At 37.8% G+C, this 21,018-nt stretch overlaps 1 protein-coding gene across 2 annotated transcripts; it reads left to right on the top strand.

The window, feature by feature from the left end:
- The first annotated feature begins 11,729 nt into the window (after positions 1 to 11,729).
- Positions 11,730 to 20,353, top strand: GAL (galanin/GMAP prepropeptide). 2 transcript variants are annotated; one of them, XM_009327374.1, is made up of 6 exons: positions 11,730 to 11,742; positions 11,944 to 12,024; positions 12,708 to 12,762; positions 14,239 to 14,325; positions 17,624 to 17,701; positions 20,066 to 20,353. In XM_009327374.1, the coding sequence occupies exons 2-6, from the start codon at positions 11,944 to 11,946 to the stop codon at positions 20,116 to 20,118; spliced, it is 354 nt and encodes a 117-aa protein (XP_009325649.1). In that variant the 5' UTR covers positions 11,730 to 11,742; the 3' UTR covers positions 20,119 to 20,353. The 2 variants fall into 2 exon arrangements, with proteins under 2 accessions (XP_009325649.1, XP_009325640.1); XM_009327365.1 differs by lacking the exon at positions 11,730 to 11,742 and adding an exon at positions 13,756 to 13,827 and having other exon boundaries at positions 20,066 to 20,118.
- The last annotated feature ends 665 nt before the right edge of the window (positions 20,354 to 21,018 follow it).

Below are 21,018 nucleotides of genomic sequence, written 5' to 3'. Positions count from 1 at the left end.
ACAGGGTCTATTTTTCAATTTATGATGATAAGGTATAAGGCAAAATGATGGACATGATGACAGACCATATTGTGAAATTCTGAAAAATAGTTTGGAATAAATTTTGATTCAAGTATCACTATCCCAAAATGAAAACTACAGTTGCTGTTTTCACTAAAGGGCTGCTAATTTACAGGCATATATAGCATAGTCATGGTTGTTAGAAAGGCAAGGGATAAAGATAATTGCTAACATTCAAATGGCATAAGCCAAAGTGCTCAAGAGTTAAATCAAAGGACTTCTCTTATCATCCAGATTCAGGTTCCAGTCAAGACAAAAAAAAAAACCAACCCAGTGGTTATTGGTTTTGCAACATCTTGATTATACAAAAATTGTGATAATTTTTTCTTTATATTTATCTGAGGAAAAGAGGAGTTTAATAGAGGCTAGGTGCTCTGTTTCATACAAACTCTGGGTCACACAAAGTACTAGCAGCAATTAAACTTTCCTCTGTGTTACAGCTGCACACAGTTTAGGATATGCACAACGGTAGGATGAAAGGCAACAGACACAAGTTGCAACACAGGAAATTCCAACTAGATAAAAGAAAGAATAAAAATCACCTTGAAGATAGTCAAACACTGGAGCAGGGGCCCACAGAGTTGGGGGAATACGTCCACCTTTGGAGATATTCAGACCTCAACTGGCTAAGGCCCTGAGGAACCAGATCTCATTGGGTTTGTTACCAGCAGGAGGCTGAACTAGGTAACCCCTAGAGGATTTTCTCCAATTTAATTACTGTATGAGTCTATGAAAAAAAAAAAGAAATTCAGTAATTTAGCCATCATGAATGAAACCTGGTTTGCTACAGATTATGCTTTATGATAGATGGCATGCTTCATTTTAAGCTTTTTTTTTTTTGCAAAATCATGTGTGGGAAAAGGATAAAAAAGAAGACAGCAGAGTAATAGTAATAGTATAAGCTCTATTTCTTTAGGAAAACAGACTAAAAAGAGTGGAAATAAAATGAGACAGAGAGAGAGAGAATATGAAAAGGAGTGATGATCCTACAGCGAAGCAAAAGCATGATAGAGGAAGTAATAAGGGAGATAACAAAATGTAAGATGACAACACGTGAGAGAAGCTAGGTAGTAACGACAATTAATGTGCTGGGAGAGTACCCAAAGTTAAAATGCGCAATCAATCACAACACTAAAAATCTAGATTATGTCATAGCGTAAATAGATCTGTAATAATTCTAAGAAACACACTGTCCCTGGGTTTTGTTGATACGACAGAGACATATAGGTAGAACGGAGAGATCATGTAGTTGAAGTGCTACTCTTCTGGAGTATTAAGTGTACCTGCATTATTCCTGACACATTCACTGAACCTGTTCTCTAGAGAAGCCTCCACATAAATCCTCTACCATTATATTTCTCATGACATTCTTTGTCTAACCATATAGTTAGAAAGTTTTCCTAATAACTAACCTCAACATTTTTTCTTGCAGATTAATCCAGCTCTACCTTCTTCTACCCCCCCATTAGGCATGGATAAAAACTGATCATTGTTTTCTAACTTTTTTAGTTGTTTGAAAGATTGTCATCATGGCTGGAATTATTTGCCATTAATTTAGGTCCCTACTGGTGAGCTACATGTCAAAGCTTCCATAACAGTCAACAGATAGTTAGCCAAAAGAGTCACTGGCATCTAGAGCGCTAGTCAACTAACAACATGTAGGTACTTAAGTTAGCTTAAGTGGAGTCACTCTTGATCATATGGATAGTCTGTTCAGCTATCACTTTCCGTCTTCCTTGCAAGAGATCAAATGTGTTCAAGCCTTTCCACTTCTGGAATACAATGCAAAACACCAAATTTTCCCTAACCTCTTTTCAAATTACAGAGTGGGCCTGTAAGATGGAATGGGTTATTTCTTCTCAAAGCAGAAAAAGACTAATTGGGTGCATTTACAATAGGATAATGAAGGCTGTGCAATATCATCCTGCTAATTCCATTTTGTGCTTTAACAAAATAAAAACCAGTAACAACAAAGGTACAAAATTGTATTTTGTAACTGAATATCTATCTTTTAACATTCTGCCTAATTTTCTTATACTTAAATGAACTTAATATAAAAATATTTTTGGAAAGTATTTGATGTAATTATTATTCTGTAAGTCCTTTTTGCATTATTGTGAATGTACTTTATGTCTGAAATGCCTACTTGTGAGGCTTTTTGTATTATAATATTGCAACATACTTGTTAATGAAGCAATTGGCATTGTGTCCTGTTAAAAAATAAAAGCCATGAAAGCACTGACCTGTTTTCCTATGGGTCCTTATTTTAGTACAAATAATTTGATAATTCACTTATTGTAATTTAGAAATAATATTTTAAGGGGATAATAGAACATGGAACAGCCCAGGTTGGAAAGGACCTCAAAAGATCATCTGGTTCAACTTATTGTCTAGCACCCTGTCCACTTGAGTCTTTAAAATCTCAGTGATGGGGACTCCATTAAGTCCCTGGGAAACTGATTGTTTTCACTGTAAGAAATTTCTTTCTTATATCAAGATGAAACCTCTCCCAGTGCAGCTTGTACCCTTTGCCCCTTGTCCTCTCCATGTGGCTCCTTGTGAAGAGAGAGCCTCTATCCTCTTTGTAGCTGCCTTTTAGGTACTGGAAAACTGTGATGAGATCACCCCAAGTCTTCTCTTCTCCAGTGTGAAAAGACCTAACTCCTTCAGTCTTTCCTCATAAGGCAGGTTCTTCAGCCCTTTGAGCATCTTCGTGGCCCTCGTTTGGACCCCCTCCAGTCTGTCTGTGTCTTTTTTGCATTGTACTCCAGATGTGTCCTGACAAGCACTGACTAGACCAAGATGATCACAACTCTATCTCTGTTAGTAATGCCCTTGTGGATGCAGCCCAGGATCCAGTTTGCCTTCCTTGCTGCAGGCAGTGCACTGCTGACCCATGTTTAGTTTGTTGCCCACCAGGACTTCCAGGTCCCTTTCAACAAGGCTGCTCCCCAGCCACACAGATCCTAGCCTGTACTGTGCTCTTTGGTTATGTCATCCCAGGTACAGGACCTTGCACTTGTATTTGTTAAACTTCATACAGTTCTTGCTAACCCACTCTTCCAGCCTGTCCAAGTCTGTCTTTAAGATGGCTCACCCTTCTGACATGTTCACCTCACCACCCAGTCAGCACCAAACTTGGTGAAGGTACTTTCAATCCCATTGTCCAGACCATTGATGAAGACGTTAAACAGTGTGAGGCTCAATATCGATCCCTGGGGGACTCCACTTGTGACAGACTGCAAGCCTGAGTAAAAAACATTGATCACCAAGCTGTGAGTGAGACCTGTCAGTCAATTTCCTACCCATCTTGCAGACTACGCATCCAATCTGTATTGTGCCATTTTGTCAAGGAGGAAGCTATGGGGAACACTGCTGAACTCTTTGCTGAAGTCCAGGTCTCCCCATGTCAACATTGTTATTTTGTTGTAGAAGGAGATCAGGTTAGTCAGGCATGATTTGCCCTCAGTAAATCTGTATTTGCTTTTCCCAGTTGTCTGCTTTATTTGGCTTGTAATAGTTTCCAAGAGGACTCATTTCATTATTTTCCCAGGGATTGAAGTAAGACTAATGGGCCTGTAGTTTCCTAGTTCCTCTTTTGGGCCCTTCTTGTAGATGAGTGTCACATTTGCTCTCTTCCAGTTGTCAGGGACATTCCCTGATCTCCATGACTTTTCAAAGATTATAAACAGTGGCCTTGCAACAATGTCAGCCACTTGTCTTAACACACTGGGGTGGATTCTGTCCAGGCCCATAGAGTTTATGTGGGTTGAGCCCTTGCAAGAGGCCTCAGATCAGCCCTTCCTCCACCACTGGTGGTTCAACATACGTGTGGTCATAGCTATTTGATCCTATGATCTGGGGTCCAGCTACACCAGTAAAGACAGAGGCAAAGAAGGTATTGAGAACCTCTGCCTTGTCAGCATTATTAGTGACTAGTTTCCCTGCCACGTTTAGTAATGGGCTTATGTCTTCCCTGTGTTTCTGTTTACTGCTCACATATCTGAATAACCCTTTCTTGTTCATCTTTGGCCAATTTCAGTTCCAACTGAGCCTTAGCCTTCCTGACTGCATCTCTGTGTCCTAACGAGCTTCTTGTCATCTTCAGTGGGTATTTGGCCACCTTTCCATAGCTGGTATGCTTCTTTTTTGCTTTTAAGCACACCCAAAATCTCACCATTAAGCCAGGGTTGTCTCTTGTTCTGCTTTCTTCCTTTCCCTTTGTAGGGGATGGACTGTTCTTGTGCTTCCAGGATGTTGTTCTTCAATAACTCCCAGCACTCCCTGGGAGTTTTTTAAGCTCCTTTACCCTCCATGGATGCTTCCCATGGAATCCCTCGCAGCTAGGCTCTGAGCGTATTGAAGTTGGCTCTCCTAAAATCCAGGGTCTTTGTCCTACTATCGGTCTTTAGTGTGCTCAACAGGATCTTAAACTCCACAATGTTATGATCACTGTATCCAAGGCTACCATTAGTAACTATGCTGTCAAGTAAGACTTCTCAGTTTGTGAGCTTTGGACACAGTCCCCCAAGTTCATTAGTTTAAAGCATGACTGACTTAATCAGCCAATCTGCTAGCAAAGATTCATCTGCCTTTTCTAGATAGGCGGATCCCATCTCTCCCCAATAGGCTTTATTCATCAAAGAATGTCTTGTGATCACAGAAACCAAAGCCCTGGTGTTGAAGCTGGGTACTGATCTGCATGATGTGTAGACCTCTGCCTGCACACCTGCCTCTGACAAGCAGAACAGAGGCGAAGATCACTTGGGCACCTGTCCCCTTCACTTGTGCCCCCAGGGCTCTGAAGTTCTGATTAATCTTTCCCAGGTTTTGCTTTACTGTGTCACTGGTGCCCACATGGAAAAGAAGTAGGGGAGAGTAATCTATGCTTTTAACCAGTTGTGGCAGTCTCCCTGTGGCATTCCGTATCTTGGCTCCTGGCAAGCAGCAAACTTCCCTTCATTATATAGCAGGCTGGCAGATGGGTGCCTCTCAACAGCACTCGCTGCTTCCTTTTGCAGCTTTTAGTGTGTGCTGCTGGTGCCATTTCTCCCTGTGAATCTTGCTCATTGGCTTTGTCCACTGCCAAGGTTTCATATCTGTTGCTGGTTGGTACATACAAGGAAGGAGAGTAGCCTGTTCCTACAGGTCACCAAAGACCATGGTGCCTCATTCTCCAAGGTACTGTCTGTTCACTGTCGAAACTCTTTGCCTGGTAGTCCTTAGATGTCAGTGCCATGGAGCACTAGTATTTCTTCTTGCAAAGTCTCGAATAATACTCGATCTACTTCTTGTTTACCCTCCATAATACAGCATAGCCTGTTAACTTCCTCCTGCAGCTCCTCCACTCGCTGCCTGAGTGATTCCACCAGAGCACAGCTTGCGCTTGCGCTTCCACCCTCCTCCACCCAGGAGGGGAGTGCAGTCTTTGCAGCCCTTCACATGGACAGCAGCTTCCCTGATAGGAAGTTCTGTCTGGGTGGCTGCCTCCACTCATCCCAGGCTAGCCTGGCTAGGCAGTTGATTCCTGTCTGCTGCTGAGTGCAGTCCTTGCCTGGTCTCGACCACCATGCTTCTGACAACTTCAAAGCACTACCTAATAAGCCCTTCTAATTCCCTGGAGACCTCAAGCTGCTGGGTAGGCTTGCACAGCCACCAGCTAGCTGGGGTGACCATCAGGGCTGCAGCCTAAGCCTGCAGGTGAGCACAGCAGGCAGCAGCCCAATAACAGGCAGAGTGCGCAGCCCTTCCTGCATGCTTTTCCACAGGAACCGCCACACTCTAATCTAATGTTTAGATTAATCCATTTTAATCTCCATTCTAAAATACAGTTTAAGAAATGTGTGGTAATTATTTATATTTTGCAGACTTCATTCATCCAGTGATGCTGAAATGAAGTCCCATGCAAAAATTACAATATTTGCAGAATGTTGGTTTCATTCTGATTTAAATGCAAAGGTATAATTTGATAATAGGAACCTTTTGCATCATGCCTCATAAGCACATTTTAAGAGCTTTCAAAGCCACTACAGAAATTCTAATTGAGTTATGATGATGTTTTCAAATAAGGAACTAATATTATTTTTAACATAGGCAAGATTTTTTAAAAGCAGTGAATCTTCAGATTGTTTAACATTAAAATGCACAAAATATACGAAGATTATTTCATGTGATGTAAAAAAAAAAAGATATCATATGGCATGATGCATCTGTATAGAGCTATTCACATATGTACCCTCAGTAATTAAAATGAGAAACAATATAAATAGGTGTATGATTTCACACTGAGCAGGAGGTTGAGACAAAATACTTCAGATCTCTGTTGCCTCTAAATAAGAAAAGTTTCTCAACTTCTGGTGACCTTAGAAGGTGCTCACCAGGAGACAGGTAGCTGTCATCAGCTGCTCCTCACATCATTTCTCATCAGTGGGTAGGCAGTAATTCCTCCTGAGATCTTGCAGGAGCAGAAACAGCTCCCTTGTGTTTGGCAGATGTGATCTTCCACTGAATTTACTGTTCAAAGGAGGAGGAAGTCATTGATGAATTAGGAATTGAGTGGAAACTTAAGCCAAGACTCGACTTCCTTCAGGCAAGCATCAGAATTCAGAACTTGGGAAAGGACCCTCTGCATCTAGAAGTCCTGAACCTGCCCTCTGAGTCAGAGGTTCCCAGCTGTTGCAGGACTCAACCATAGCTGCTGCTTCCTGAAAAAGTTGAGCTGTAACCTTAGCAGGACCTGAGAGCCAAGCTCTGTTGCCTCGTACAGAGCTGAGATACTGTATTTGCTTCTGACAGAGGCGGTGGCTCTGAAGCCATCCTCCTCCTCCAGAAAATTGCTGGAGCAGTGGGTCTCCTGGAATTTCAATGAGGCTTCTGCATATAGCCACTTTGCCCAAATAGCAATGGTCTGAGGATGCATAAGCCTAGAAATGGCAGTAGGGTGTGCAATCTGTATTGATCCACTACTATCAGAACTGAAAACCCTTGCAAATGGTATTTCTTAAAATATATCAAATTCTCAGTGCTTTTCTCAGATAAACTGTCATCAAGAGAGCTGGTTTAGTCTGACTTCTTTAGGATATGAAGCTTATGTGATTCTGCTGGCTAGCAAACTGTCCTTGATAGATTTGAACCTATTGGCTGATTTTAACCAAATGGGACAGATAGATTATTATCCTGTAAGTTTTATGAAGCAGGAATCAAGACTAAGTGTTTTTTTATCATTTCTCACAGTATTATTGATGCGTATAGTAATTAAATTTCAGAATTTTTCTCTGTTTTTACTCTTTTTTTTTTATACACAATTAGTCTAAGATCAATGTGCTTCTTGAATCAAAAATCATTTTTAAAAGACATAAGATGATCTAACATATGGTAGTCACAGTTTTGTTGCAATGATACACGTTGTGTGAATAATATCTCTGGTGGCACACTGATTGATGTAATAACAGGAAATTATTAGTTGATATCAGTGTAATTCAGAACAGAAAATAGCTCTTCATTCAGAAGGTATCTGTAATATTTAGTTCTATTTGATACTGAGCTGCAGGTGGTAAAATGGGCAAAAGATTCACTCAGTAAAAATTGCCTACATTTTACAGAAATTACAAAATGGGAAAATGGGAAGAAAACAATAGCAAAGGTTTTGGAAGGATGAAGCAAATGACCCTTCTCTTAGTACTAATTTTTTTTTTTTTTTTAGAAAATTTGCTCTCTGTTCTACATCCATTAAAGAAGAAACAAGTTCTATACATGTGAGGGAAAAAATAAAGACGTTTCTTGAAGACTTTTAAAGAGCAAACTACTTTCAAAATGATAGTTGCATATTGATGACCTATTCTATGTCATCTTCAGATAAATGCAAACAGTGTCATCTTCAACTTATCTCTGCTTAGATTAACAATGAGCAGCTGAGATACAAATATTGGAGGGTGGGGTAATGGTGTTGAACAGAAAAAAAACCCCACCCTCTAAATAACTTTTCAGCTCTGTGACAGTGTCCTCATTTACCACCAAAATAGCATTAAATCTTTAGATCAGTGAAGCAATTCACAGCCTTGTTGGCAACTGGAATGCCTCATTGCTTCTGGATACTCAGATCTGTCAGTGTCCATACTCTGCTGGAAAGAAATTTGTACCTTTCCTACTCAGAATTAGATTTAGCCACAGAAAGCCTTGCATTTTTGATCTCCATGCTCAGTTATGGTAAATCTCTGTATTCAGGGTTAAAACACTGATCTCAAAAATCTAAAATTGTTTCCAACGCAGAAAAAAACCAGTAACACAAGTTACTGGTGTCACTGCATGTTAGTGGTCCCCTGGTAAATATTGAATTAGATTCAAAGATAGACATCTTGAAACTTCTGCAAAGAATAATTTCTAGTTAGCTGGGTGATGACACTCCCCCAATAAAGCATTTACTTTCTGCCATGTCAGTGTTTCACTGGAATTACTCCAGTGTATGGGAGACAAATTTTTCTGATAGCTTATCTCCCAAGCCTAGAATTCATTGCCATTGCTCATACAATATTAGAGATTTTGTGTACATACTTGAGGATGGTCTTAAACAGTATGTTCACGCTTGATGTTACCTGGAAAGTAGGAAAAAAACCTCACTCATTTTTCATGCAGATGGACATCACTCTGTGAATGCAGTGAGTTTTAATATTTGATTTGAATATTCATTGGTGAGTTGCTGAAACCAGACCTGGCTTTACACAGAAATAGCAGACACACTTTTTCCTCCTTCATTCATTTTCTCTCAGTAAGTTTGACAGTGAAGGGAGCCATTGCAACTCCAGACCCTTCCAAAATGTACTGCAAAATCCACTTTTATTCAATGTTTTTCCTGAATAATATACAAAGTCGCCATTCTTGATGTTTTATGTTTTCTGTTAATTAAAAATAAAATAGGTCATCCTACCTCATCAATTGTATATAAGGGAAATTTTTACCATTAAAAACATAGCAGAATCCTTAGGATTTACCACTTGTTCTCAAAATTAAATCTCCAGTGACAAAAATGTAATTAATTTTTTTCCCAAGACCAATGTTTCAATACTCAGTTGTTTAATCCATATTATAATTTCCTCAAAAATTTGAAGCTTTGTACTCTGGCTGAAAACAGTATTCTCCCCTGTATTTTCATTTAATTATTATGAAATGCAGTTGCAGTTATAGAACAGAGTACATGTTGTTGTGTGAGACAGCCAATGGTAATCCTGTCTCTCATGTATCAATTTAGAGACAGTTTTGTTATCAATGCTTATTGTTCTACTGAGTTGAGTAAATTTTAGATGAGCTTCATTGTGAATTTGTCTGATAGTGAACCTCTGGTGAGGACTAGGCATAACGTAACAGCTAGTGCAAATTGCATTAAGCCTTTACAATTAACCAAACAACAAATAAATCAATGGAGGAATTAGTACGTTGAAGGGTCACCTCAATAAGAAAATAAACCATGTAGTCACAGAGATGGCCATTTTTCAAGCTAAGCTAGAAAAGGCAGGCTTCAGACTAATTCTAATTCTTCTGTCTGAGCAGTGAGATTTAAAATTCCTATGGAATAAAAAAAGACTAATAACATTCTTGACAAGGAAAATTGAGGGAATGAGAACATCAATTGTAGGAATGACTGACAAAATTATTTAATTGACACTAACCTAAAGATAGATTTAGACAAAAAGTATGATGGGCAAGTGATGGATTAAGCCTTTGAGTATACAAAGAGGCTTTCTTTTGCATCTGACTCTAATAGAGATGAAGAGATCATTTTACTCTGTAATTTGACAAGAAGACGCAAGTATTGTGATGAAAAATTGCAATAAAAATTACAGGTTAAAATACATTGTTTCAAATACTTTTTACAGGAAGCTGAAGAACAAACTGTAGTCAAAGATAACAGAATTAACACATTTTTGTAATATTGCTTGAATGCAAATTTTGACATCTCTTGATATAACTTCTGTGGTTTTATTTGAATAAAACAAAGAAAACATTTTCTGTCACAGAGAAGCTTCAAGTTTCAAAAATGACTTTTGGGGAGTTAAGAGTTGAAAGCTAGTAAATTTCAGCCAGAAGTGGATTTTTGATAAGGTAAAGGAAAACAACACTTTGCAAAGATTATATTGCTGTTTTCCAGATCTATCTAGTTTGAATTGTGAGGATCATGCAATGGCTTACAGAACATCCTGAGCAAATGATAAAAAGCATCAAATGACATCTGGAAAGTTGAGCTACCCATTTATGTACATTAGCATTTAAGAATTGTATAAAATAAACTTTATTGAGGCAGTTTTAGATGAGAGATCTAAACCCTACTGCTCCTGACAAAAGAGGATAGGAAACAGAACCACAAGACACAGCTTCTCTTCTAGCCTGGATTATGAACATTATGCTAGATTGACATAAAAAAACTGTTTGCTTTTAAACTGGTGAATGATAGGTGTATTGCATTGTTTGATAGCTGTCTCTGTTCCACGTTAAGTTCACATACACACTGTGTAAAAGTTTGCAGAGAATCTTAAGCAGCTTCAGAAAAAGGAGCTGGAAGTATAACTTACTCTGTGCAACATCTGTGATGCTTTTCTTACTGAAAAGTGAATTTGAGGGACTTGGAGTGAATAAACTCATCTGTTGCAGAGAAAATACAATTTGGCAGGGAAAAAAAGGGAACTAACATTGGAATCTCTGCCTTGTAATTCAATTTTGCACATCCCGGTGCCAGCTGTAACCACAACAAGCTAAGCAAACTGGTGAAACTTCACTGGTTGTAAATTAACAGGCCAGGGCTAGTCTAATCAATCACTGGGGAGAGCTACATCCCTAGCCTTTCACATATAACCTTAAACAAAAAAAAAAAAAAAGTGATATCTCAGATGATATCTCAGATACAAAGCAGCAAGGAAGTACAATAACAGCGTTTTGACTCGGCTCCTTTTGCTCTGATGCTGGAGCAAAGGGCATGAGTCAAAGGGATTTTAAGGGACCGCGAGTGGCCTGGACCACAGGGAGCTCCAGGGATCGCAAGCAGAACAGAGGTGTGTGAAGTCCTCAGCATTCCCAAACGCAAAGCCCATACACTGTGAATCTTTTTAGCCAGCATCACACACAGACGTTTGTATTTAGCTCTGCTTCCGTACCTGAGTCTCTGAAAAGTGATCTGCATTCACTTTACACCTTCTTATTCCCCACCACCAACCAAGCCCCTGTGAAGTTGCAGCAGGTGACAGGCGCAAGCCAGGCTGCCCAGACCACAGCTCCTCTCGCTGCTCACCAGCCTGCCCAAGGCCGCCGTAATCAGAGGTAATTGCCCGGGCTGTTATCTCCCTGCAGCCTGCGTCGTGCTTCCAAATACCTCTAATTGAATTGCTATAATTTTTCCCCTTCCTAATGCAGTGGGCTGGCGAGGGGGAAATGACCCAGGGGAGGCGGAGGAGAGGGGGATGGGCAGCTCTCGGCTGTCCCTCTTCCCCTCCCGGAGGACGCCCCTCCTGCGCGGTCATGCTGCAGCCCATAAAGAGCGGAGGGAACAGAGGGTGGGCGTGCGTGCAGGTCTGCACCCGCGCACTGTGGCCATGCAGTGAATGCCCGCCGGCAGGACTGCAGCCGTGGGACAAGCCGCTCCGCCGCCAACACCGGGTGAAACGCTGCGAGGGAGAGGTCGTCGTGCCCCAGCTCAAGGTACTCCCCTCCCCACCTCTCGACCTTTCTTCCGGAGGGATTTTGGGTGCCGAACCGGTAGCTACAGCCGCCCTGCCCCACGGGAAGAAGGTTCACCCCCACTTTCCACTCGCGGCGGGATGCTCACATGCCCTGGGGGATCCGTAACTGGAAGGCAAAGCGGTAACTCGGAGCACTTACCCTAGTACGGTTTCTTTCCAGATGCAGAGGTACACTAGTTTCCTGTTTCTGTCTTTAATCCTTTGTGCCACGCTGTCAGAAACATTTGGACTGGTTTTCTCAGTAAGTACTAATTTCACTGTTGGAGGCCCTATCCATTGGGCAGCATCCATGTCTCAGCTGGCAAGCAACAGTAAACCTTGCGGTGTATTTAGATAGTGGGGTTGGATGAGATGCAGCACTTGAACATTTTGGGCAGTAACCTGTTGGTTTTTTACTTAAGAATTTGGGGCTTTTGAATACTAGCTCCCTTGTAACAAATAATATGACTAAAGGGAAAAAGAGCATCTAGTTTATAGACCAAAATTGAATGGATGTCCCATCTGACTCAGAAAAGGTGGTGTACATATGGACTTTTTTTATAAAGAGGCTGTCATGTTAATCCAAACAATTAAAAGAAAACATTGCTGTTTAAGATGATTATCAGGTGGTAATATAAACTTGGAGTATAAAGTCAAAATTTCTGCCCCCAAAGTGTGATTTGCAGTTTCCTTTTTACGGTGTGAAATCTTCACACTACATGGATGTCAATAGCAAAACTATTGACTTACATGGGGAGGCAGGCAAGAGTTCATTATTAATATTTGCCTCAGTGTTATTGGCTTTTAATTTTTAACAATATTTCTTGATTTCAAGCCTTCAGAAGATACTTTCTGCTAAGAGAATGTCCATTTGGGTGCTGTTTGCTTTGTCTTCAGAAAGCACTGTAATTCATGCAATAACATACTTGCATTTTTTTCTTTAAGGCAAAAGAAAAAAGGGGCTGGACTTTGAATAGTGCTGGTTACCTACTTGGGCCACGTAAGTCAAGCACTCTCTTGCATTATTTCAAAATGCAGAAGTTTTTTTTTTTTTCTTGCAAACCAGTCTGCTGTAGTGTGCTACTGAATTTTCTGATGAATACAGTAATTTTGTCTAAACCTGCAAGACTGAAGAAACTCATTTGCGACAATACTGGTTTAGATATTTGCTACATGCCTATTATAGAGTTGAGTTGTCTTAGACAATAACTCTTCTTTTCTAAAGCAGGGTTGTGCTGTGAGGCTTTATATCCAGAAGCACCTCTGGTCACTCTGTGCTTCTGAACTGTAATTTTTATATGACAAATACTTCCCCCACCTGACTGCCCAGAAATGTTACAAAATCTTATAGGACCTTAGAGTTCAAGGAAGAATGGCAAAATGTGACATTTTGGCACTTCTCAATATGTTTCAAATTTCACCTTTAAATCTATTTGAAAATGGCTTTGCTATCTGGCTTTATTATACTATTTTTTTTTAAATTAAAGCAAAACAAATTAAAACAATAACATGCAAACTCATGACTGTAAATATTAACAGTTCACTATATGAAAAAATATTTAATGTACAGGGTGTTTAAAATGCAAGAACACATTGGTTTACAAAGATGGAGAATCACAAATGTAGATTATAAAAAAAAAAAAAGGGTAATCCAGTGCTAAGCTGTCTCAAATATCTGTCCTTTTACCCTTATTTCTTGTTAATGTAATAACACTCATTACCAATGTAATAATACCAATATTTTCAGTCTCAGTGATACATGACAAATACTATAGATACTTACTATGACTCTCTTCATTCTTTTTAACTAAATTTAAGGATACCTTAAAAAAAAAATTAATACATCTTAAATGTATTAACTGGTACTGTAAATGTCTGGAAGTATATTTGCTCTGAAGTAGATCTAACCAAATTGGCAAAGATACTGTGGGGAAACGTATTTGTAAGTGCCACTAATCTAACAGTGGATAATAGGAGTCATCTTTTGTCGCAGGTCGTATTGATCAGCTTTTACCGATAAAGGAAATGCCCATTGCAAGGGGGAGACAAGAGGCACCAGGGGCATATAAGATAGTTTACATGAATAACCTTCAAAAACTATCTGCAGTTTTCTTTTAAGCAAATTCATTGGCAACACTTTCTAAAAATAGAGGAAAGAGTAGTAAAAACAGCTTCCCAAATTACACACGAATGTACAAACTTAATTTTCTTTACAACTTTCTCTTAATTCAGCAATAGCCTCAGCAAATATGTAGTACAGGATAATAACAGCCTGTAATAATACAGTCTGTAAATGATATAAATCATAAGCACAAATTCAGAAGGTTATTTTATTTAGTGACACATTGTTTGTTGTCATTTTGTACATCAAAAGTGCCCATCATGATCTTTTCTTTGAAATCCATGAAAAGCCAGCAATATAGCAAGGGTTGTTGTTAAGTCAATTAACTCCTCTGATTTTTAATTTATTTATCAGATGCAGTAGATAACCACAGATCTTTTAATGACAAACATGGTTTCACTGGTAAACGTGAAATACAGCCTGATGAGGATATTAAAGCAGGTAATGAAATTCTGAAAGCCAGTATTGTTGATTTGTTTTTTTATGTCTAGTAATTTATTTACTGTTATTGAGTTAACTAGCTACCTAGATACAAGGCACTCTAACAAAAAAATCCTAATAAACATATGAAAGGAAGAAAAATTAAACTTGGCCATTCAGTATGCTCTTTGTACATGGTCATAGTTTAAAATATCTTGGTGCCTAGGGAAAAGTACTATTGTTTTGTTGCTTTTAAAGTATAATAGACCATATTACTTTGAATAAACTATTTGTTTCTTTTTATATGTTCAAATAAGTATTTCAAATGTCACCCTAGACACTCAAGAGTTGTTTTGTTGTTTTTTTTTTTTTTAGCAAAGAAGTGAGCCCATAAAGGAATCTTTCAGTAGGGAAAACTATAGAAACTGGCAATTTTTTTTTATTCTGATACTCCATAGTTGAAACCAGGCCTCAGAACTGTATGGCACTGTTTATGTTGTAAGAGTCTTGACATGGAAACTTTTTTTTTAAATAGTGGAGTCTCACAATATTTCCTATGTTTAAGCAAGATGGATTATCTTCATTAAAAGATTAAGAACCTGGTCAAAACCGAAGTCAAGTCAACATATATGCAACCTCAAAACAGTATCAGAATTTAGTAAATGACAATCAAAATGATGCAGCCTTGTTCTGGATTCATCATCCAAAGCTGGGTCTCTACAATGTATGCCTAGATGCCCTTTATGAAGAGAAGCTGGCACTTTTAGGATTTATTTTGAACACCTACTTCAGGGTAAGATATAGGAACTTCTAGAAAAACCTGTTTCTTTCTCCTGAGGAGACACTAAACCTGCTGCAGACATCTAAAGTGAGCTGGGATAAATCTCATCCTTAGACTGTCAAATAGTGATCTACTTCTCACTGCAACCAAAGAAAGCACTACTTACTTGAGTACTATTACATTCGTCACTGCACTAATGCGGGAAGACAAAGTCCTGGCCCCAGAGCTCTCACAGGCTATTTTAAGTCCACCCAGCACAATGCTAAAACTAGATAAGTTCATAAATAAAGGAAATGTGCTTAATTACAATTTCATGGACATAATTACTTTGTAAATAGAAGAGTAATATTATACATTTCTTAGCTGTTACATTTTCAGAATGACTGCCAGTTTAGTTCTAGTACATAGTTACATAGTGCAGTTTTGTGTGTGTGGTGTTTTTTGATGGTTTGGGGTTTGGTTTTTTTGTTTGTGTTTTTTGTTTGACTTTAAGAAAAAAGGAAGAACCTACTTCATCAAACACTGATGTAAAAATAATATTTTGCCGGTTAGAAACAATGTGAATGGAAGACATTTGTAATCTAACAATGCAGCCCACGTTGCAACATGTTGCCATTTGTGGATATACTACCAGCTCCTTTACAAGAATACGATCTTTAAGAGTTATGGAACTCTTTTGTCAGGTACTGCTGCACCTCCACAATTACAAGTAAACCCAACCAAACTTGTCTGGATGGGGCCTGAAAATTATATAACTGCCTCTGTTATGAACCTCATTTTAGATGCCTTCCTCTCATCAAAATTTCTCTTTGAAGCCGAAGTTTATTATAGAGTTCCTATCCAAAGGAGACTTGAATATAAAAAAAACTGATAAGGTAGTCAGAATTCTTATTTTAATTGAAAATGAAGGATTCTTTTTAGTGAAATTCTGCTGATTATTTACAAGAGTATCTTAAACTGGCATTACATTATTACTGTAAAAGAATTCATGCAAAGGACTGCTCTCTCTCCTTGAAGGAGTACTGCAAAATGCACAAGCTCTCCAGATACCCTAGAAGACCTTGGAAGCAGTATTAGTTACATAACACTAGGTCAGGGGGCAGGGGAGGGAAATCTATGAGCATAACTAGGAAAATCTTTACATTCCAAGAGCATAACTGTTTCTTTACTAGAGTGCAAGTAATTGGCTATACAGAATTAAGGTCAATAGCAGAGTATATAGAAATACACATGTACAATATGCTCAAGTCACTAAAGAAAAATATTGATCCAATATATATCACATGGTAATAAAATCTGGGTCAATAAACTACTAATATAATAATGATTAATCATAACAAAAATCCATAACAGGTTAGGTGGGAATAAAAATTAAATTAAGGAAAACTTCAAATAATACAAGTATTACTAATGTAAGTAATAACATCTTTGCATCAGTTCAAAGACTGGAAGACAAGACTTTTAGTTGCAAATTTCCTAAACGCATTCTTAAATGCTGACTCTCTATATACTGGAAACCTCCGTGTCCCTTACAACATGCCATCGTTACTTTTTATTTGTGCTACAGGGCTCAGTCTGCCTTGTATGTTGCTAGAGGCTTAAATCTTCTCTTCCATCATGGAAGAACTCCCCTAACATTCACCTGCTGCAAAGTCAGTCTTTCAGACTATTTTCTGAGATTAAACACATCTCCTGTGATAACATCAAGGGACAGTATTTTCAGTGATGTAATAATGGACTGTCAGTCAGATACTGGTACCCATCTGTTCTGTATGGAGACAACTAAAAAATCTTAGGGAAATTACCTACCATTTGTTCTCCAATATAGAACAATTCTCTATCCTGTTGAGAAAAAGCAAGATTTCTCCTTTTTTTTTTTTTTTTAATAGACACAGAAAACGTACTTCCCAACCTATCGAAGTACAGTAACAAGCTCCAAGGGAGCTTGATAAATTAGCCCATTTAAAAAAGCATCAAAAGGCCTACTTTCGCAAGATCAAAGATGAATATATTGTGCTAGATACATATGAAAAAACATACCTTTTTGAGCTTTTAGTAAAGTCGCAGGCCTAGCTTTTGGCTACAAATCGCTTCTATAGTTCTTGAGTGGCTTATTGGGAACAAAGACTACATGAAGAACTTTCAACTGTTTTGCAAAGCTGATGAATTTGTTTGCTAACTTTACCTTTCCCTTCAATCTCAGGCTAGCAGACACAAAGGAGAGAGTCGAGAACAGAGGATAACTCTCTTCTGCAACAGATCTCATAAGGCCTTAAAGACCATGACCATTAAGGTGTCAAAGCAGCTCCTATGCAGCAATAGCATACAAAGCTGGGCAATTTTGATTCTAAGAATTGCAGTCACCTACCTTAGAGTGGCTTTGTTCTTCCATGAAATTAGGTTTTCCATTAAGGATTTTAAGGAAAAAGAAATTTCGGACAGCTTTTTTTCAGAGTACTCCTAAACCTAGCCACAATGTCACATACAATAGATCTTTATACCCTGTTAACATTAACTAATAACCAACTTATTTTATAGGGAATCTTGGAAGACTACTGGCTGATGAAAACATTGTGCGCACAGTAATTGAATTTTTGACTTACTTGCATCTTAAAGGTTAGTGAATACCTTTTTAATTGTTTGCACTTTCTGGTGTGAAATTTATTGAGAAGATGATAGGATTATCCTTGAATGTACAAGTCTGCTACAGATTTGAGTGTGCAAGACTTTAATGAGCATCTCTGGTGGGTGGGGAGGAACCGTCAATTCCATTTTAGTGCACTTAGGAATAGGCCTGATTTAGAGTGCAGGTAGTGCTGCCAAACTGCGAGTCAATAAATATCCAACATAGCAGGGTTCTAATACATTTGATTACTCTGGGCACTGTGAAAATAATAACAGCTACTACTAAAATTGTATGGACCCAGCTTTTAAAATAGTTGAAAACAAACTAAATACAGTCTGATTACATGGGACTTAGTATGAAACAATTCAATAACAAATTAAATAAGACCTCAGTTTAATGCCAAGAACAGTTGGTTGAAACACTTGTTAATGACAAAAGAAATACATCTCCCTTTCTGCAGGTATTCTACAATAAAGTCACATCATAAAATTACAACAACACTAAGCTGAATGTTGGCAAACAGCTCGAAGTGCTGCTAGTAAAAACTCTGTGGAGTCTCAAAATTACGACAAGATTTGTAAAACTGATCTTACAGCTGATTCTATAAGAATGGTAACTTTATTACAGCATTAGGTGAAAAAGAAATCTGGCTGCTTCTGAGTTTTCATTAGTTTTGCTTTTAAAAAAAAAAAAAAACACAATTCTGAGCTTTTAAAAACCTCTTCAGAGCTTCTATAACTGTCTACAATATGTTCAAAAACATAATATATACTTGTGAGGAGATCAACAGGAAGGAAAAAAGTTATTTTTACTGCAAATGTTTGAGGAATTTTCCATCTCAGAAAGCAGACAATTCAATAAGTCTGTAATTTCTATATTCTTACCTTTGTATACAACAAATTATAAGCAATTCTGTGGCAAGTTTATGCTGTGGAATAGTAACAAAGAACTGTGCATTACATTTGTATATTAATTTCATTATTACACGAAACTTTCAAGAGATCTGTTCATTTTCTGCGTATCTAGGAAATAAAAATCTAGACCTCTTTGGCATCATTTTCTAAATTATTTGCATCCACCCAAGCAAAATAATTCTCACTACTGAAAATATCAACCCAGTGTCTATTGAATCAACTTTGCATTTGAAAAAAAACTCTTTATGGTTAGTACTAAGGACCTGAGATAATTCAAATATATATTTACTGTGGACAAAGTAGTAGTTTGTTTGTTGTGCCACTGTGAAGAAAGAGCCCTAAACACTCCTTTACGCTGCCATGTGAGCTTAGCAAGTAAAACCAGTAACTGGACACAACAGAAAGGGTGTGAAACATGTTGAGCTCAAGCATGTGCTCTCTGATGAGTAGGTTGAGAGCTGCTAAGTTGGGCAAGAAAATAAAATGCATCTCATAGAAATACAAATTACTTCTTCCCTGGGATGAATGAGCAAAAAAGGCTGTATTGTAACTCTAAGTAACAATTCCTTGTTTCAGATAGTGATGACAAACAGCTGTTTTTATTCAGAAAAGATGGTATTATTATCTGTCCTCATAAAAAAAAGGAATTTCCAGATCATATAAAATGGCATTTCCCCGAGATAGTTCTTGTATTCCCAGGTTTCAAAAGACACAGAATGTTATCGTATTATCCCTTAATGGTATTTATTGGCAAGACCTAGTACAAACACTTACACAAAATCAGAACTGTAGAATTAGGAGGTGAAAAACATACTTTATTATGGTAGAGATGCTTTAACATTTTTGCTCAAATGAAACTTTACTACATTAAATATATTGGGTTAGATATGTTCCTTTGGGTGGAGGGGGAAAAATTCCACTTATGGGATTCAGATTCAAGGAATGGTTATTCAGATTAGACATACGTTTTGATCTGCAAGATAAAGTGAATATTTTAACTGCTAAGAAGTATCTTGGCTATAACTGAAAGTGGCCTTCAGCTCTTTCTCTTGAAAATTGCTCCCTCCAGCTTTAAAGGCTTCCCATATAGAGCAGGTTGTAGGATGGCAGCCATAATTGGATAATATTAAAACTTTTGAGATGCTGGGATCCAGCAATATCAATTGAGATAATAAAATTGATATAATTTCATTGTCATTCTGTCACTGCTGTTTCTAAAAAGGTGAAATTATAGCAGGAAGATATTATTAACATTCAAAAGAAAAAAACAGTAGTTTATAAATTAAAATATGAAAAGTTCAAGGATTTGCCTCTTACAGTTGAGAGAAGAAAAATATAAAAATGTATACTACTGAAATTGGATTTCATTATTTAATTGCTAAGATTAATATGCATACTTACATATATGTTAATTCTCTTTTTTTTTTTGTCTTTTTGCAGAGGTCGGAGCACTTGACAAGCTACCTTCACCAGAGGAAACAAACCAGTCTTGAAGAATAATGCATTTTTATTTTGTTGTAGTGTAGATTTAGATTGAATTCTAAACAAAAGATCCAAATGAGTTGAAGATGAGAAATATTGTTTGCATTAATCTGATAAATGGTAAACAGCATTCTACCCTCTGGGGTTTTTGTTTGTTTGTTTGTTTGCTGTGATGTTATAGTGTAAAATTTTACCTTGGTGAAATTTTTCTGTAGGTGAATGATAAAATAAAAATAAAGAGCAACTACATTGTTTCATTTTAAAATTAAATACATACCAGCACACAATACATCATATACAAACCCAGGTTAAATTGTAAGATTACACTGCATTTATACTCTGCAAAATTACAGTAAAATAAAACATAAATACTACATATTGGGTACTTTATCTAACTGAGAAAAAGAACAGTGACTTCAAACTGCTGCCATACAGAGTCTTTTTAGGTCACAGATCTGTCTGTACTTCTACGCTTCATGGAAGCCTTACTTCCTGTTCATATTTTCATAGACATGAAATAAACTCATGTTCATTTTAAATTTCATAGTATTCACCTGTAATACATCATCCCATTGACCAAAGCATACCTTCACGCAATACGAATTTAACTGTTCTGTACAGGTGATAGGTTTACATAAATCCTATGTGTAGGATTCCTATTCCTATGTCATCAAGAATACTGGATCTGTATTCTCTAATGAAGAAACTCTCCTGTCCACTCCAAGATTAAAAAAATATTTTGTTTTATGAGATGCTTTAGTCTGAGTCCAGCAAAGCACTTGAATATGTGCTTAATCCCTGCGAAAGAGCTTTGATGTACCGGGACCAGAATGGTAGGCCCATACACAATAAATGTCATATCAAGAATACGGAAAGGTTTGAGAGGATACAGAATCTTAGAAAGGTTTTTC

The sequence above is a fragment of the Pygoscelis adeliae genome, unplaced genomic scaffold (genome assembly GCF_000699105.1).
Source record: "Pygoscelis adeliae isolate BGI_AS28 unplaced genomic scaffold, ASM69910v1 Scaffold451, whole genome shotgun sequence".
Lineage (NCBI taxonomy): Eukaryota > Metazoa > Chordata > Aves > Sphenisciformes > Spheniscidae > Pygoscelis > Pygoscelis adeliae.
Note: the sequence above shows the minus strand (reverse complement) of the source record. Positions and strands in the feature narration are given on the sequence as shown.

What these genes read in the sequence shown, in the direction of transcription:
- GAL (XM_009327365.1), top strand. Translation starts at nt 11,944, where the DNA reads ATGCAGAGGTACACTAGTTTCCTGTTTCTGTCTTTAATCCTTTGTGCC. An exon ending in CATTTGGACTGGTTTTCTCA is followed by an intron (nt 12,025 to 12,707) that starts GTAAGTACTAAT and finishes TTTTTCTTTAAG; the next exon opens with GCAAAAGAAAAAAGGGGCTG. An exon ending in ACAAGAGGCACCAGGGGCAT is followed by an intron (nt 13,828 to 14,238) that starts ATAAGATAGTTT and finishes TTTATTTATCAG; the next exon opens with ATGCAGTAGATAACCACAGA.